This window comes from Coturnix japonica, chromosome 8, assembly GCF_001577835.2.
Source record: "Coturnix japonica isolate 7356 chromosome 8, Coturnix japonica 2.1, whole genome shotgun sequence".
In the NCBI taxonomy this organism is placed as follows: domain Eukaryota; kingdom Metazoa; phylum Chordata; class Aves; order Galliformes; family Phasianidae; genus Coturnix; species Coturnix japonica.
Window position 1 is genome coordinate 13,911,904 of NC_029523.1, and position 19,768 is coordinate 13,931,671.

The 19,768-nt window shown below is 38.2% G+C and overlaps 1 protein-coding gene across 10 annotated transcripts; it reads right to left on the reverse strand.

Moving 5' to 3' along the window:
- Positions 1-6,090: 6,090 nt before the first annotated feature.
- SH3GLB1 (SH3 domain containing GRB2 like, endophilin B1) lies at positions 6,091-19,768 on the reverse strand. Of its 10 annotated transcripts, none has more exons than XM_015870185.1 (11): positions 19,495-19,768; positions 16,737-16,878; positions 15,756-15,884; positions 13,998-14,131; positions 13,532-13,624; positions 12,293-12,331; positions 10,750-10,773; positions 9,213-9,302; positions 8,581-8,681; positions 7,519-7,750; positions 6,091-6,556 (listed from the first exon to the last, which is right to left on the reverse strand). In XM_015870185.1, exons 1-11 carry the CDS (start codon positions 19,564-19,566, stop codon positions 6,449-6,451), a joined length of 1,164 nt encoding a protein of 387 aa, XP_015725671.1. In that variant the 5' UTR covers positions 19,567-19,768; the 3' UTR covers positions 6,091-6,448. The 10 variants fall into 10 exon arrangements, with proteins under 10 accessions (XP_015725671.1, XP_015725668.1, XP_015725676.1 ...); XM_015870182.1 differs by having other exon boundaries at positions 12,245-12,331; XM_015870190.2 differs by lacking the exon at positions 19,495-19,768 and adding an exon at positions 19,143-19,164 and having other exon boundaries at positions 12,245-12,331.

The window sequence follows — 19,768 nt, forward strand, 5'->3', positions numbered from 1 at the left end:
CACCTACATAGTCTGCTAACCTAGCAACTGTGTAGTCACCTGTGTTTCTTGAGCTGTTAACCGCTCTCTGTGCTTTTGAAGGGTCATCTCTACATTCATATTGTCCTTGGTTTATTCTTCATAATTCTGTCCTTTTGACAATCCATAGGTTTCCCTCTACAGAGAAGTGCTGATGTTCTGGCAAAGATGAGCTGGGCTTTATGCTAAAAGAAGAAGCTGGAGTGGGGAATAATTTCTTAGAAATTCTTAAGTTTCTTCTCTATCAGTGTGGGTTGTTTCCTCCAGTTAACAGCTGTGAAAATTCAGAGAGCTCAAAAGGTTATTTTGGCTTGTGGCAATTAACTACATAAAATGTTAGGTTTAAAGCTTCCATTTAAAAAGGAAGTGATTCATTTTTACTTACAGTCATGATAGGCACCCAGCACTTCATGAAAGGCATTCACTCACAATTACGCGAGAATGATTTAGTCTTACATAATGCTCTTATTGTGCCAAATCTTGAGAGAATTAATGAAAGGAAGAATAAAAGCTGCAAGCATGCATGCATAAGTTGAAATATGAAGTACCCATCTACCACTCCCATGTTTTTAGACGGAAGAAAGGTAACTATCTTACAGGAAATATCATTGTTTTAAAAAGAAAAACATGTTCTACGTTCCATTTTGTATACGGATATGGTTACATAGATGTATTTGAAGCTTAGCACGCAAACTACTTGAAAGGGTTTCCTGGGTACCTGCCTTCTGTAGCTTCATCATTGGTTTCTGCAGCACAAACCTGAGCAGCAAACAAACTGGTTTCAGTTCTAAGAAACTTCCATGATTGAAATCATACCTCAGCAAATAAGTATTCAACTCAATCTTTGTTTCACTGTTTCATCACATAGAAAGAAAAAAAGAATAGCTAACGTCACAAAAACTTAAGTGTCCAGAAGCTTGAGCCCCTTTTGAAAATGCAGCCTTTTCCTTTACTTGAAGCCAAGTAAATGTTCTGTTCTCTCTTCAGCCAGGGAGACCAGACCAAAAACAACAGCAAAGACTTTACTGTCACTGCGCTTCAGCAGTGGGGAGGCTGATTTTAGGGATTAATCAGAACTCCTCTTTCTGTCCATTAAGGCAACAGGCTTTATCTAACTTCAGATAGTTTCAGGAGTGCACATGAAGCAACAAACATCATTTGATTGTTCTCTTCCAGTAACTGTAAGGAAGTTCTGGACAAAGCACAACATTTTATTTGCTACAGATGCTTTGACAAATTGACAAAAGAAGCAGACTTGGAAATTTGTCAAGTACACCTGAGAAGGATCCATCAAATGCCAAGATGCAGAGTTTTTACAGAATATTTATAACAAAGGCAGCTAAAGAAAACACTGCCTCCTGAATTTCTGTGTTTCTCCTTGAGCTTTTAACTATTAAGGTCCAACTCAATTATCTTAAACCTAATTTGCTGTCATCTCTAGGAAGACTAGCCCAAGGGATGAGGTAGCCAAGGAGACAAAGAACAGACAGCCCCAGCAGTACGTTACATTATTGATCAGCTCTGGTTGAGAACAACAGATCCTCCCAACTGCACTCATAAGAAGTGTAAGCAGAGGGTTGCTGGGGAATATTTAGGGCTTTTTCCCCCTTATCTCTTGTCATAAAGGATAGATAGAAGGAAATACATTCTGAAATTATCCACATAGCAAGCTGAGATAGAACACAAACTACAGAAGCAGTCAGCATATCATGCATTTGTTGATTTAAACAGGAACTGTGGCACCAGGTGAACGCAGACTGGCTCAATGAGATCCTCGCTATCTCAGTTATTTTTTGAAATGGATTCCTGATGCTGAAGTAGGCCATTCGGCTTTTTTGCTGTCCAAGAAGAAAGGTATTGAACAACACATTTCAGCTGCACCTTTGTACACAGAATGCCTTAACTAAAGCAGCACTTACAACCACTAGCACAAATTCAACAAGGCTTCTAACCACTGAGAAATGGAATATATTTCATGTCCCCACTACTGAGATCAACAAGTTAACCTAAAGAAAAGTAGTTGTATGTTCACGTACCAGACAAAACACAATCACACGTACAAAAAAATTATGGGTCAAAAAACAAGCCAGCAGAATCAAACACCAGAGACTAGAAAACTTCAGCTTCATCTTTGTTTTAAATGCATGATTTACTCATTAGCAGCAGGAAAGCAATCACTGCAGTGAGTCAGAGCACACTGTGAGAGTTTTGTTGCTCTCAGTATTCTTCCAAAGATGTTATTCTGATGAAGTTCCACTATAAATCATTCTGGATGGAATGGGAGGGAGTAGATCAATCTTGCCACAAAACCGCAGATTCATCTACAAATATATTTGCTCATTTCCGTATAATGGTGATCCTCAGAAGAGCCTGTGCTGGCATTCGATTTATAGAAATAACCAGATAACGGATTTACAGTACAGAAGTCACCACCTTTCCAAAATGACTAACTAGAGCAGCTTCACATTTCTCCTTACAAGTAGGTCTAGACGCATCCTTCAGTAAGTTTAACACCATTATTTGCAAGTGCTCCATCCTGAAAAGACACTGGTTGGTATTCCTTGACAATGACCATTTAGGGTCAGATTTAATTAGGTTACAAAGAAGCCTCCCTGACTCCTCTGCTAACTTCAAAGTGAGACCTGTGGGACAGCACATCATTCAAAGTATAGGGACTGAGGGGGTGGTTCATAGATTCCATGGCATTTTTCCACACTTGGGGCCAAGTTCTAGCTAGGAGTGCAATTCACATTTTGGTACAGCCCAGTTCATTTTTAACCCAGTATTAAACTCAGAGTTATTTTACTGGAACAGTGGCCCAAATCACTGAGCATTTAGCCCTGAAATATGGGCAGAGACAAAAGTCCACTTTCCACTGCTGTAGACTTATGTAATTTCAAGAAAATGTATTTCTCAAATCTGTTACTAGGCTACAGACACTGACCATGCTTTAAATTCCATCAAAAACCACAGATTTGGGGGACAGGGGGATAAGCACAGAATGAGATAACCAAGATTAATTTTACTCTGCCTTTCTCACCAAGCAGTCAGTGACTTGGTTTCTCCCACTCACGTTTTAGGCTACCTGACCTAGTTTCTGGAAAGCTCTGACCTTCATTGAGGAGAGGCCCTGAGAACAGGCAGACATCTGTCTGTGGCTCACGGTGAACCATCCAGAGCTTCTGCATTCAGTCAGTGCCGCCAGCACCCAGCTGCAGGCTGCCACTTGTAGTGCCGCCAGCTTCCTATCCCCCAACCCCCCTCAGTCTGGCAGAGCACAGCAATAACGTGACAGACCACGACTTCCCTACAACCCCAGCAGCAAGGAAGAGGACACACTCACCCTTTCCACTTAGAATTCTGCTATAACTTGCAAGTGTAAAGAACAGAGACATCAGCATTTTTATTATTTTTAAACTAGAGCAAATAAGGATTCAAAATACACAGGATTTTGCATAAGCCAACAGCAGCTCAGTGAAACAGAGAAGCTAATGCTGCAGGCTCTGCTGCTCCACAACCAGGGAAGCAGCACCCAGAGTGGCTGCTGGAACAGGAAGAGCACATGGAGACATCCCGTCTCAGAAGAGCAACAGTCTATAAGCACCTCCTGTACTGTCTATAGTCACCTTCTGTGAGTAAGTTCTCCAAATTAAATGCAACTACCTGCCCACCTGCTCAACATCCAGCTCACACCAAAGCTCACAAACACTTTCCTGGTCAAACTTCACAATGCTTTGAAAATACTAAGCCATCATTCACTGCATCCCATTGCACCTTACCCACAAGCTCACATTTAGGCAGACTCCCCTCATTTTATTCCCTGCCGTTCCCAGCCAAATTTAGCTGAACTACACCTATCTTTAAGCATGCCAAACTAATAACGAATGTGTGCCATCCACGGACTTTCAGAAAATGTAGTTATTAAGAAGCTGGATGTAACTGCCTTGTTATCACACATTCCTCCAAACTTTTAGGCGCGCTGCCAAACATGTGCTGCCTACCAACACAGACAGAATGGGAACCAGCACTGCAGGGTTTCCACTGGGACACTGTCAGGTGGGATTTGGATTTTGGTTTTCTAATTGCTCATTTCTCACAATGCATAGCACACCAGCCTCAAACCTTCTTGAAGTTTTTGAGCCTGTCTGGTACTAAGAGGGAGGAAGGACCAGTGCGTCCAAGATGCCACCTCCTGTGGCAAACAGAGCAGAGAACCTTCAGGCTGTGTCAGTGCAGCAACAGAGAGCTCTGGTAGAGGCAGAACCTGCCTTCTGGTTCCTGTCCTTCACAGAAGCACACCCAAGTGCTACCACCTCTGTGAGCTCAGCCAATGCAAACTGCAGAAGCCTTAGGGCAGCCACAGTAACAGATCCTTAGAAACTCAAAATTTGGTTACTACTATTTCAAATTACACCACTAGTGTGGTTATTTTCAAGATACTGTCTTAATGTCTTTCATCAATTATTAGAAATCGGTTACATAAGTTCCATAGGAAAGAGATTTGTCACATTAAGTCTTCAAAGCTTCTTCTAAAAGAAAACCAAAATAGCCTCCATACAAAAAAAAATAAAAGAAAAGAAAAGAAAACCAACAACATACACCCAAGCACTAATCAAAGCAAAAAAGAAAACCACACCTAAACACAGGGAATTAACCAAAGAAACTAAAGAGCCAAAGCCAATTTCAGTTATGATCACCCTTACTACAAAAACTGTCAGGTCAAACAAAAACAAACAAACAAACAAAAAGTCCAGTAGAAATTTCTGAATGAAAATTTCCCAGAAAACAGCATTGGAATAGTTTGAGTTTCAGGACTGGTGAATTGACCCTCTTTGAGCTTGAAGCCATTTCCCCTCATTCTATGATCACAAACCCTACTAAAGCATCTGTCCCCTTCTTTCCTTTAGCTCCTTTTTACATATTGAAGGGCCACTATCAGGTCACCTCAGAGCCCTCTCTTCTCCAAGCTGAACACTCCAGCTTTTTCAGCCTGTAATTTGTTGCATATTATTATAATTGACTGCTCTAATGTTCACATTTAACAGGCCAAAAAAACCTCTGATTTTCTTGGTAGTTACCTTGCTCCTTGCATCTTCACTTTATTTCTGGAAGTGGAATTGCAAACAGAAATTACCTTTTAATTAAACCACTGCATGACCTAAAAAGTAAAATAAAAAACAATTTCATTTATCCCATATAAGTAATTCATATCACTAAAAAAGTTTCACCAATACTTGTTGACAGTGATTAAGTTATTGATTTGAAATGGACAGATAAGCACTTGGCAGCAGCGTCTGCTGAGAGAATGGACATGCACAAATGTAACATCATCCTACAATGGAAGGAATTTCTTTTCATTGAAAAGTTAGTCTCCTTTTTCAACCAGTCCAATTAATTAAATCCCCTGCAACTTCAGGAAAAAAAGATTCTCCTCAAACAATGCTTTAAATATTTTATAGCCTGAAAAGACTATGAAACACCAAAGGTAATCTGCAGGAAAAAAAGTTATATTAGTAGCAAATAATACTGCATTTGTTAAATGAATTTTTAGGTTCAAAGCACTTTGTTTTCTTCCCACATATTTAAAGGAGACCCTCTTGCAAAACAGAACTGTAACACTACTTGAATCCAATTCAAATATGACAACAAATGGTGGCACAACTGCGATCTTAGATTTTCATTAAAACCTATAATCTGAATAAGTGTGTTTTTGTCTACAGGACTCTTCATGCACAAAGCGCGTATACTTTGTTAGCAAAAATTCAGTACTTAATTTCATATAAAGGTGGATTTGCAATTGCAAATATCTTACTAGTTACCAGTGTGAATCAGTCTTTCTGAAAAGTAATTAAAGACTAGAAATACAATGCAAATTTAAAGAGTCAGAACACAGGTAACTAATTAGTGACAGACTGCTTGTACAAAGCTTGGAATCTCAACCTACTTGCAGTTTGCCTCAAGTTTTCAACAGAGAAAGGACATTTGTACTCCACACATACTGGGAACAAAGCCGTATGAATTTATGTTTAATGTTTGGTTTTGATTATTCAAAAAAAGGGCATTACACTCACATCAGTTCACAATAAGTTTATTTTATGTGAAGAAAAGCTTTGCCATTAATGAAAAATTTCAGTAGAAAACAGTACGTCCTGCTTTCAATCTAGATTACTCAAAAGTAGAAGCTTGTATTAGTGAAAACTTCAGTAGAAACAAATCTGTAGGAAACATTCTTGGCACATGAAGTAAAAGCTTCAAACGTTAAGATTGAATATTCACCATGCAACCATGCTGGCAGAGAAGCCAGATTGTAATGGCTGGTATTTGTCCCTCAAGAAAGAAACATGGAAGACACTTAAACCTGCTTATATAACATTAATTGTATATAAATACGGCGTCACCATAACTGACAGTCTTTATTCTGGCCAACAATTCAGTTTAGCAGTTCTAAGTAAGTAATAGGCACTTTGCCTTTCTGATTTCCCCTTTCACCCATCAGCCAATCCGAATCCATGCCAGGGATACTGTAAACTGTTATCACCTAAAAAACAAAAAATAAACATAAATACATCATAATAATCTTGTAACTGCCTGGAAAAAAAATAAATTAAGTCTACTTTCTTGTGATTTCCAAGGTTTCAGAATCAAGATCAACCACGTTAAACAGAACATCCATGGAACAGAATCTAGCGCTCATAATTTTTTCATTGGTCCAGGGAAAAGTAAATATGACAAAATATTTAAGATATCTCATCCTTTTTCTAGCTTTTTTTTTTTTTTTTAAACTGATTACTACAATAGTCAAGCTAAAAGCAAGTTCTTTGGGTCTTCAAGTATATGACAGAAAAAGAGATGGCATTGCTGGGCTACATCTTAAAAGACAATCTTTGGACACAGCTTCTATCTAAATCACCGTGTACATAAGAATAAAGTCACAGATAAATATATGAGAAATGCACACTAAAGAAACCTGAATTTTTTAGTGGATGTCCTTCAATCAGATACCGTCAAATTACTGTGTGGCATAGTGCTCCAGCACCCAGCTTCATTGTATATAACTTCACTTGCAGAGGATCAACTCTCTAACTTTGAAGCACTAAGAGTTCATCTGAATCAAAGAGGAATAAGCACAACACTGCTATGACTACTAAAAATAGAAGTGGTTGTGCTTTCATTTTCTTATCAAACTGTAACACTTCATGTTTGAAAGACTAATTGTATTGATAACAGTTTTAGAAATGTGGTAGAAGGAATATAGTACAATAGTACCTCGATTGTCCAGCAAACATTCTTGCAAGCTAAGCTGGCATGACAAACAGCAACTCTCATCACTAGAGTATACAAATACAAGAAGCTAATGTCTCAGAGCACTATTAAAATTTTATTAATAAAATTTATTAATAAAAGTGCTACACTGAGAAATCTATGTAGTTCATCTCGACTGGCTAGTCACAAGTATTCAGATTTAGCACTTTAAATTATCAAAGCGCTTTGGAAACTTACCTCATCTGCAAGTAATGATAACTCACTGCTGTTTGCAGCATCATAATCATAGAGAACTCTAGCTTTTCTGCTGCCACTTGATGACTTCAGTTCACTGATGCCTGAAGTTACTACTGAATTGCTTACTGAAGGCAGTGAAGCAGAAGCTGAGGCCAAGACTGAGGGAGTAGAAACACTTTGCACAGGAGTTGAAGAAGACTGATTATTGTTAGAGAGAAAAATAGATGGAAAGCTGTGGGGAAAACAAAACAAAAATTTCTGGGTGAATCAGTTCCTCATGGAAAGTCATTTCCTTCCATGCCTAGATAAGAATTTTTGCATTTAGACATAAGAAAACAGCAAAAATTGAGTAGAACTGATACTTGTGCAAACCTACATAATGATATTTGTGTGCTACCCATTTCTGAAGTTGTATGCTTTTTTTCCAATGTAACATAGCTTCAGAGATGTAGCTTTCAAACAAAACAAAAAACAAAAAACCCCAACAGTTTCAAAGACTTTTTGTGAGTCTTTAAGCTATCTGTTTAAACAAACTGAGGATCACAGGGAGATCAAGCACCACAGGAAGCAGCAAGTCAGAAAAAGGACAAAAACACATCTGTTTCTACTTCCTCTTCTTAGAAAACAAAAGCAAAGATACTTCATAGAGACAGTTATTTAGAACAGCCGCTACAATACATTTTTAATAGTTAAGGAAACTTTCCAGTATACTTCACTATTATGCGAAGACAACTCTTCAGTGCCTACGCTCACCTAAATAGTCTGCAATAGCCTTGAGAAAGACTCTGACATGTAGAGAAGAATTTGAATAGGAAAACCTGTACGAAAAGCAAGCATGTAGATCTTTATACATCACCACCAGTCACAAAGGCTTACGAACACGAAGATTATGTCAGACTGTTTCTTCCCTTACTTAAAAAGCATTAAAACCTCAGAACAGTAAAAGTAGGTATCTTAGTACAGCTCACTCCTGTTTCTATCAGTGCTTTATCAGCATTAAGTTTTCCTATCATTGATAAACACCTGAACTTCAGAGAAGAATGTTTTAAACAGCATTACTACCTTCCCAGTTGCTTCTGGAGATCCAACATATACTTGTAACATTGTGCATAATAAGTCATCTGAGCTTCAACGAAGTCATTCAAACAGCGGAGATGATGTGCCTACAATGTAGTAAATATTCAAGTTTTTAGCATGCAAAAACGTCACGCTGCATTACAAACACTGGCCTATTAAACAGGTTGGTAAGGCTAGCATCAGTACAGAAGTATTCATCCCACATAGGCACTATGCCTGGATTTACCAGGTAACTGGGATAAAGTGTCCCAAAATCAACATATTAAGCACCAAAACTAAGTGCAGTGCAAGAATTGTGCCATTTATCTATACTGTTCTCACAACAGCTTATTTTAGCACATTTTTGTGATTTCAATAATCAGTTATCAGATAAATTGAAAATTACATTGAAAGGTAACAATGAAAACACCATAGATCAAGGTTAACCGGAAAACAAAGTTAATTCAATGGGTACTAAAGAACAGTTTAAAAAAATAAATCATCCAACAGATACGTTTTCATGAGGCATTAGATGAAAGCAAATAGCCTGAAGTTTCCACATTGATTACTGTAGCTTTTTGTTTGTTTTTAGGAACTGCACTGGTTTTACCTGATTTTTCCCCCTTCTGGGTACTCACATGTGTGCTGCTGATACCTTCCAGGAGAAGTCTGGTAATCTCTGCTTGACGGTCAAATTCACTTTGAGTAATTCGTACTTCCTGTTCAGACTAGAAGCAAGTATATATGTTACATATTTGTAATATGTAATATTACAAATTATTGTAATACAATAATTACAATATTATTGTAAAAAATTACAATATTATTGTAAAAAATTACAATATTATTGTAAAAAATTACAATATTATTGTAAAAAATTACAATATTATTGTAATATTGCACCTTCATATTGCAACACTTCCACTTTATCCAGAGCCAGTCATACAAATGTATTTAATAACATTTCATTGAATCCTGTGCTTTTCTTTGCAGATTTTCTATACAAGAATAATTGTTTTCTGGGGGGTTCAGAAATGCTTAAATCCTGTCTACATAACAAACAGCTTCATCATTAGACACTTATCACATAGATCCAACATACACAAAAGGCAAATATTTTTTTGCCAGCATTATTAACCCACCTCTCTCAATAACAGAGTAAGCATTAAGTGGCATAACAGTGTTTGTACCACAGGCAGTCCTAGCACAGCAATGGCAGCAAAGGACAATTTATTCCCCCCACCCACCACCACCAGCTATTTCAAGTTAACAAGGCTCTGCTTATATACTTGATGTTATTTTCATTGGACAACAATGCAGGCATCAATCAGCCACAAAGAGCTCAAAACACATACTTTCCTGTGGTCCGTAGGTGTGATTATATTTTGTTTTCAAAAGAATTAGAAGTGTTCATTGAGTGCCTCCCATTGAGGATCCCTCAACAAATTACTTGATCCTCAAATTCAGAATATAAACTTGGTTTCTGAACATTAACACTTCAGAAATCCATTATTTCCCAATATATATGAATATATGACCCAATATAGCAAGGCCTCCTTGTTTCCTCTCCAGTCCAAGAGATGAGCACCTCTCATCTCACCTAATTTTGAACATTAGTTCAAAATCATTCTATAACCTCAATGTGTTGAGCAAAAAGCCTCCTCTCTTTCCAATTAACTAAACCAGACACCACTGAAAACTCTTTGCAAAACTCATATACATAGCACAAAGGTGTTTTTCAGAACAGGCTTAATTACTAGACCTCTACCTTCCTGAAAATTTTCAAGTAAGCTCTTTGAAAAGGTTGGGGTTTTTTTTTTTGTTTGTTTTTTAATAATAATAAAATAAATAAAAATAAAAAAAAAAAACAGGACACCATTCCAGCAAGTTGAAAGACAAGCCCTATAGTTTTTGTTTTTTCATCTTCTATTGCATCTTGTCACATGACAGTCATATGATACTAAGTGATAGTTAGCCAAAATAGCTTACTATACAGTGAGCTGTGGGCTTCGTATCAGCACTGGAATGTGAAAGGCCCTAGAGTGATCCCGGGTATTCTGATGCAACACAAGACACTACCAGTACTCAAGTCAACAACACAAAATATCCTTTGTTACATTATATCAACACAAGTTACTACTTAAGAATTCTACAGTTTCTAAGTTACTTACTTACTTTTGTCACTTCCTCAGCCCATATCTAGTCAGCATTAAAAGAGCAAAGAAAAAACATACAAACTTAGACCTGCGTTACTTTATTAGAGGATGCAACTCAACCTTGCCTTTTAACTATTTTCTTGTTTCAGAAATTCACAGAGATTTGAGAAATTCTATGAATAAATCACTTGCTCAAAGCCCTCCATATACAGTGAAGTAAGGACAGAGCTACATCACTGAAATAAATTCCTAAGTTCATACGCAGGAAAGAATGGCATGTAGAACTGTCTTGATTAAAGAAGATTATTGTAAGATATTCTATAATCTAAGATTTAAGATTAGGAAATGATATGAATCAAACTAAGTTACTTCATAGATGAAGTTAGGTTATGTTCATATGTTAGAACACTGGAAGCTATGGAAGGCTATTCTTATTTTAAACAACACACTGAAGACTGAAACAGACAAATTAATGGTTTCTCTTGCTAGGTCCATTATTGCTTTTTTATTTCACAAGAATTTTCATTAAAATTAAATTACTCTCATATTGAGAATTAAACTAAGAGCACATAGCACAGCGAAGTCATAGAAACAGAGGGAATTTACTCTAGAACTTAATTACTTCAGCTTGCTTTTCCAATTTTCTCTTGCAATGCAATTCTCCTTTAACCTTCATATTTCCACAGTTGAAAGAACATGACACAGTCTGGACTTTGGTAGGAAGAAGCATGCACAAAGGTCACAGAAGGTAGCTGAAACAAACTTATTCACCCTTTTATCTGACCACAACTGAGAAACATACATACTTACTGCAGTAAGAGCCACTATGATGTGCAGATCCAGATCAAAAATCATGACAACCCAAACAGCATGGTTTATGTCACAGAATCATAGAAGTGCTCAGGTTAGAAAAGACCTTAAAGATCTTCAAGTCTAACTTCAACCTATTTCCACATATTTCTAGCTATTTCACATTACTTACTCCTATCCATATAAAAACAATAGGAAAACAATAATTCCTTTCCCTTCAATGGATAAACTTCAACAAGGAATAAAAACTGAATTCCTTTGAAGATTATATTTACAGTGAGCTCACATAAGCATGAATTTAATACTGTATACTTCCAGATAATCAGAAGTTTTCTGATGAAAATACCACCTGATGCTGACTGCTGTAAGTATATTGAGTACATTTTTCATATGCAAAGTCAGATGCACATCCATTTTGGAAAACAAAGAAACATTAAGGTTGGAAAAGACCTTTAAGAGATCATCTAGTTCAACCATCAGGCCATCGCCACTACATCCACTAACCTATGTCCCTCAGTGTTAAATCTGCATGTTTTTTAAATACTTCCAGGGATGACAACTGCACCACTTCCCTGGCAGCCTGCTCCAGTTCTCTCTTGGAGAAGAAATTTTTCTTGATATCAAACCTGAAGCAAGGCCAAATTGAAAGGTTAGCAAGAGGAACCATTTGATAGAAAATGAATGAACACAGGAGGCCAACAAACCTTCAGCCATTTTACATGCAGCAAGTTGAGCACGTAAGAGACATTTACCATAATGTTATTCTCTTCAGGCTGAGAGGTGTTTAGTTGCTTAAGTGCATAGATAAAAGACAAAAGCAAGTTACAACACTGAATAAAGCAGGTGAACAGATTTTTGGCACACATCCTACAAGTTTAAGCTAAGCAATATTGTGAACTGATTATAGAAATCTAAACAGTTTTATTCAGCTCTTTTAAATACTGATCTAAGTTAGTTCAGTTGAAAATAATTTCAAATACTTTTACAGCAGTAAAAAAGTATTTACCTGTAGGTTCTAATTTAATCACCTTGCTCCATCTTGTCAAATAAGGTGGTAAAATAAATTGATTCAACACATTTTCCTAAATTATCAGTTCAGCACCGTCAAACATCTCCCTTCATAAACAGGGAGTTAGCAGAAGGTGAACTATCTGCATAACAACTACAACCATATTAGTCTCCATTTCTGTACTGCAGGATAAAAATTGAGATGCAAGTTTCTTCACTTCTCTAGGAATCCTAAAATTCAGTTTTTCTCAGACATGCTTACTGCTATTAAAACAAAACTGAAGTTCCAGTTTAGGCAAGATAATGATGCAAGAAGCCTGGAGTTTCATGTTCTACCACTACAAAGTAGCTTGCATGTAGAACTGAATTACATGCTATTGGGATATTTAAGACAAGTGAAGTAGTAGCAGCAGTAGCAACTGTCAATAGCTTCAGCCAAGCATGTAGCTCTGGGTGATTATACTGCAGATGAACTAATAAACTTGAGTATAACTAACAAACTTGAGTATAGAACCTTCCTTTTAATATTAAGCTCAATTCCTTCAAGAAAAGTTTCCCCATGGTACTTATATTCCAGAAGTATAGTGTATACCTACTGCCATAACACAATAAATTAACACTTCATTCCACACTTTGCTGGTAATGCTACAAAATAATAAAGAGCGACACGCAGAAAAGTAACTTCTTTGCATTAGAATAACACGATACAGGAAGAAATGCATGCATTGATCTGAAAAATATAGTAACAGTTTAAATACACAGGAACAGCAGCAATGAGATAAAAGACTGACAGACAGGCAAAACTATCAGGAGATAAAGGGTTTTTTTGTTTGCTTTGTTGTTTTTGTTTTACTTATTTTTGGTCAAGAAAAAATAGCGATGGCAAAAAACTAAGACTGGAACCCTAAAAAAGGCAATCAGATCTATAAATACATACGTATAACAAGTCTGAAAGTTAGAGACAATTTTAAAACACTACTTACTGCGGCTCGAGCTTCAGCAACTTTTGCCTTCTTCAATCTGGTTTTTGCAGCATCCAAATCCAGTCTTTTATTTTGTAATAGTTTACGTTCTTTCTGAAAGCCACGTATGTCAGTTCATGAGAAAACAGACACATTCAAAAGCAAAATCCTGTCTACTTGTTCTCCTGCCTCCTGTCTCCTCAATCATATATAAAACAGGCTCTTCAGTTGAACAAAGAAGCAGAATTAGTTCTTAACCACCCTTACACATTTTATACTGCAGATGCATACTTTTAATAGATCAGTAGTTTAAAAAAAGGTGAGATTTTTTGAATGGTCAAAAGGAAAGAGAATACATTAAGGTTGCAAATTCATCTGACCTCTCCCAAGTTAGTTTCCAAAAGCAATACTGCTCAGTTTTCTACCATTTCAGAGGTTTGCGCTTCCAATTATTTTGAAATGCTGATGAATGCACACTTCAACTTACAGTAATAGTTTTATAGTCTCCTTCAATAAAGTTTCTTAGGGGTGTGAGAAAGTTTATAGCTGAAGTTTGAATTAGTTCTCTGTCTGCTGTTCCAATTTGCTTTTGTGTTTCTCCACATTTAATGAGTGCATTTCCTGAAAATGAGAAAATATGATGATTTCATAGCAATTTAGACAGGTAGCTATCAAAACAAGTTACTACAGGCACACGAGTCAAGGCCAACAGTTGAAAGATAATCCAACGCCATAGCAGGGGCTTTCAAAATACATTAATAGCTAATAAAACTAATTATTATTTTATATAAAATAATAATAATCACAAGTGAAAGCCATATTTCAGTGAGTACAGATACAGCACTGCATAAGTTGCACTATGGCAACTCAGTTGTTCACACATATTTTGGGCCTGAATATTGTACCTATTTACACTGACTTAAACAGCCTCCTCCCTTTATATTACATTTTTAAGTAGTTAGTCATAAGTACTCAGGAGCAAGGAAAAGTCCACTTAACTGCTGGAAAATATTCCCCCTCCACCCTTACACCTAAGATCAACAGCAGTTTCTAAACGTGCATGTAAGTTTCGTCCACTGATTGAACAATACATGGAAATTTGGTTACATGTCAGGCATTGAAGCCCAGGTTACTGCATCAGGAATGCACAGTGCTCATTAGTGTGTACAAACACATGAGACTGAATTAGAAAAGGCACTCACCAAGTCTACAGACAGATAAATCAATTTCATGACACCACTAAATGTTGGTGCCTCTTTATACTAAAAGATCCCGCAACTCCCCTGAATTATAGATGTTATAGCAACTGCAATACATGGGACTACGTGCTGGTAAGCAAAAATCTATGCAATGTTAAAGGAACTTAAAGCTCATGATCAGAAAGGGTCAAAGATAAAAGCATGAAAGCACAGTGAAAATAAAAAGCATAAAGCCTGCCATTATTATTTTGTATCCTTATATCTTCTACAAAACTTTTTTTTTTTAAAAAAAAAAACAACACTCTTTTCCTCCTTTCTGAAGAAACCCCATTTTTTCCAGATATAAATCATTATTCCTAGAACAGATTTCCCTTCCCACTGCCATCTTAAAGAAGGTTATCTAAAGACAGCTAGCTACTTGACTTTCATTGTGGACTTAAACACACACATGTATTTCAGTTAATAAGATTAAATTAACAGATAAGTCTACTTTCATCAACTTCCAGGATTGTAGAGAACACCAGAATGAGATCTTTAAATTAAAGACAGCATAAAAACATTACACCCCACCATCAAGTGCTCTTGTCATAGTTGTAGAAGCCTGCTGGAGAACAAAGCTTAGATCGTGCTCAACAGTTACCTATACAAATGTTTTTCTATATGTGCACATACATAAAATGAAAAGAAGGAATACTGTGAAGTTTAAAAAGGTTCTTACTAAAGAATTTAATTCTAGATAACACTGTGTTCTCAGATATACTGTCCTTACGTCTAACTAGGAAATTAGACTCCAGAAATACGATCCCAGAAAGTCATCCACCCACAAAGATGGGTAATATTCCAACATTAAGTTCTATTTTTCAATTAGAAGAGAAACCTCATCAGTGATTTTCTAACACACAAAGTTACAGAGCGAGTCACCTCAAACCAACAGAAAAGTCTTCAGAGTGTTTTGCCTAAAAAGAGACAAATAGCATATTTTTCTCCCCTGTGCAAAAGCATATATGTGCATTTTTTCTCCATCTGCATTCATTGCTTTCACTTACCATAAGCTGTTCCTGGGCCAAATTCATTACCAGCATCGATCATATACTGGCCTAATAACTCTGGATTATTCATACGACTTGGTGCTTTCCGGTCCAGTTTCTCATAGAAAAACTCTTCTATCCTAGCATCTAAGAAACACACACACTTCAAATAACTGTCACTCAAAACACAACTTACAAATAGAAAAGGAATAAAAGAATTTTAAAATCCGGGCATACAAGCTGAACATTAAGTGAACACTGTGAAGATGAAGATGTTGTTCTTGGAAGCTGTCTATATTCTGTACGTCATGCTTATTTCAAATATTTGTTACAGTTATCTTCCAAAGTAAAAAAATTATAGTTTTAATCTTCCTTAAACAATGGAGTTTTCAAAAGTTTAGCTCTATGTCTTCATCCTAAGAGCCTAATAGAGCACTTTTGAAAAAATAAATAAATGTTAGCACTTGTGGAAAGCTACAAATCTGGGAGCATTAAACATTCAGTGCCTAGGAAAAGCCATTATTTAGTAAAGAAATTGTTAGAGACAAACACTTCAGCTCATTTTGCTTCAGAATGACTTGCACTGCACAGAAAATTTAGCATAAATGAAATAGATTAATCAAGTTCCTCAAGTCACTGAATCTACAAGAAAAAAAATTAAAGTTCTAACAGCCACCAAGGATTTCTGGAATTAGAGCTAGAAATTCAATTAAATAGGACACAACTCTAAAAGCAATCAAGAGTATGGAACCAATGCTGCAGTTCAATTATCTGCATTTACATATTTCTGCACTTGAAGGCTCACAGAAGAACTGAAAGCAAGCAACTGGAACAGTGTCTCCAACACCCAATGGCTCTTCAAAATGTTCAAAATCCTTCAAAATTGAAAACTGCTGAATTTACTTACAGTTTAGGCAATACCTATGCCAGTAAACAGTTACACTGGCAAACCTATTAATTCAAATGTTGCAAACGAAAAAAAACTGAAATACTCCTTACTTGGATTTGGCTGCAGTAACACTTCTGTTTGCTTCATTATTTTCTCTGTCCACTGCTTAGTGCATTCTGCTTTGCTGAGAAGGTTCTCCAGGTGAGCATCCAGTTCAGTCTTCTCTGCTTGACCAAGCTTTTCTTCTGTGAACTGTGGATAGTCAGACAGATTGAAAATACTCAGCTCACGGAAATAGTTTCCAAGTGCAAGTCTAGGACAGCAACTGTTTACTCACATTACTTTCACATGATATTATCCAGACATCCTTAAGAAAACTTACAGATTTAACCTTAGATTAAGTTCAACAACACACCTTCACTACCAGCAAAACAGGGGAGAAGTGTATTAATCACTTCAAGACAACATAATTTCACTTGACATTAAATTTATGCCAACACTTACTAATTCATAACCAGTTTGAAATTCACTATAAGGTCTCCAGGAAAGACAGAAGATGTGTTTTATGTCAGGAAACAAAACAAAACTGGAACTAAGGGTTTGGCCTGCCTCTCTTCAAACAATTGGTTCCTCAGGATGACCTCATCCCTTCACAGCCTGTTCAAAGTCAGGCATATTCAGAAATACTTGGTTAAGAACTACATCCCTAACGAGCTTACCAATTAAGAATGGAAGAGCACCAAAGGATTCCAACTATCAAAATCATTCTTAACAAGCTCTTAGTTGGAATACTTAAACTTACAATAAAAAACAAGAATACAATACAAATAAAACTGAGTTGTCCAAGTTTAGAATAAAAACAACTTTGATAGCACACACATCTGAAGGCTAGATAAATACTATTTATCTATATAAATACTAGTATTTATCTAGGCACCTTTGTGAAAAAGCTCAATCACAGTATAGGAAGACATAGAATTTATGGACCTGCTACTACTATTGTTTAAAAGGCTCTTTAAAACAATAATATGTACTGCAAATAGCTCTCAAAAGCTTTTTAAGATTCATTAACAGACAAGAAAAACAGCTTTGATTCTTGTCTAGTTACGTAGCATTGTATTCGTTTATGAAATGACAATTCCAATTAATATTTCCAAAACTCTTCTCCATAGTGTGGAGACAGCTTAGTGCATGGTAGACTTCATGTACCCACTTGGAGGAAAAAAAGATTAAAAATACAGAGCAACATGGCAAAGAACAGTTTGACAGAAATATGGCTTCCAGCACCAATAAAACGCATCAGTGCTGCCCCTCTGATTTCCCACCTGTTTCCACAGCTTGCTTGAATGTGCCCAGATCACGATGAAGGAAATAGTACTCTTTTGTATACAACACCATACATACATATACAACTCTCCTCCTCAAACATCTTATTTTAGGAGGAGGTGGCAGTCGGTAGAGCCTATTACTATTATCCCCATTAATTTCAGTTCAGATGAAGAAGCCTATCAATGGAGCTATTCAGATCTAAACTAGTAACACAGACAGATCATACTGGAGCAAACCACAGTTTATACCACCTTTAGGCCATGATGGAAAGCCTACATTACATTTAACACACAAAAAAGCATTTACATGGAAAAAGTCAAGATAAAAGATAAAAGTCAAAAGATCCTACCACAGGATCTTACAATGAAGGGTGAGCTGCATCTCCTTCCCCCCTTCCCCTCCCCCTTGTCTTGCAAGAAAAGCTAAAGCTGGAAAGAAATAGATGGTCTGAGAAACATACAGCCCTGAAAGAAGCCAGAAAAACAAACAAACAAAAACCAAACAAACAAACAAAAAAACAAACCCAACAAATGCACTTGGAAAGACCTCCAATGCACAGAAAAGCCACAATTACTATGTGAAGGTAATTTAAGTTTAAGCAACAATGTTTTCTGATGAGTTTGCATCTTTGTTGCTCTGCTGTAACACTGATCGCTGGTTCTGCTTGAATATTGAGATACAGGCCAATAGTTGAGCTGATCTGAGCAGATAACCACTTCAGTCATGTTCCAAACCTGACCCAAGGAGAGAGCACAAGAAATGACTGCGAATTGCTGTGCTCCGTTTTGGATACCCACCTCCCTACAGGAAATCTGTTCAGGTTTGATTATATAAAGAAAGAGGATTACACCTCAAGATAACGGCAGAGGAACAAAAGCCAATTACAGCTCCCTTAACATAAGGGAAAAGACAGATCGAGAAACAACGGGCCGACAAACGAGTCTAAAAGCGACACCACGGCAGCGAACAAAACAACACTAAAGCAGACAGATGCTTTCACGTGTCACGTCAGAGCTCAAGTTCCACCGGTCGGGCAGCAGGACGCGTTCAGAGCGGCCAGTGAAGACACCGGCTTCCTCCACAGGAGTCACACCTTTGTTCTGCTCTAACAGCAGGAGCAGCCCCATCTTCCCCCCAGCTGCCGCTGCCCAGCCCGGCCGCCCCCTCCGCTCTCGGCCTACGCTGACCTTGCGCTGCCCCGCCCGCCGAGCCCAGCTGTTGTGCAACGGGCCGCGGAAAAACGCCCGGACCCAGACACACAGACAGACGGTCAGACAGACTGTCAGACAGACAGACAGACGGTCAGATGGCCGACCGGGCACAGGGGGGCGCGGGGGCACCGCTGGTCCCCAGGCAGCGCGGCCTGGCACTGCCCGCGGCGCGCACAGCCTGCCCGGGGCGGAACCGCGATCCCCGGCCAACGCCCCGCGCCGGGCCGACCCACGGCGGCCTCAAGGACCGGCCTCAAGGACCGGCCCGCGGCCTCGCCCGCTTCCCGACAGCCGGGGCCGCCGCGTCGAAGCTCGGTCGCGGCCGTACCTGCACGGCGCGGCTGAGAAAAGTGCCCGCGTCGGCCGCCAGTTTCTTCATGTTAAAGTCCATGATATTCATCTTCGGCGGGGGCGGGAGGGCGCTGACTCAGCCCCGACACCCGCAGCGGCGACGGCCGCTCCGGCCCGTCCCTGTGGGGATCCGCCGGGGGGCGGTGCCGGGGCCCGACGCAGCCACCGATTGGACGCGGCCGCGGCGTCAGGCGCAGGGCCCGGATCGGCAGCGCGAGTGACGGCGGATGGTCGCCTCGAGCCGCCGTGAG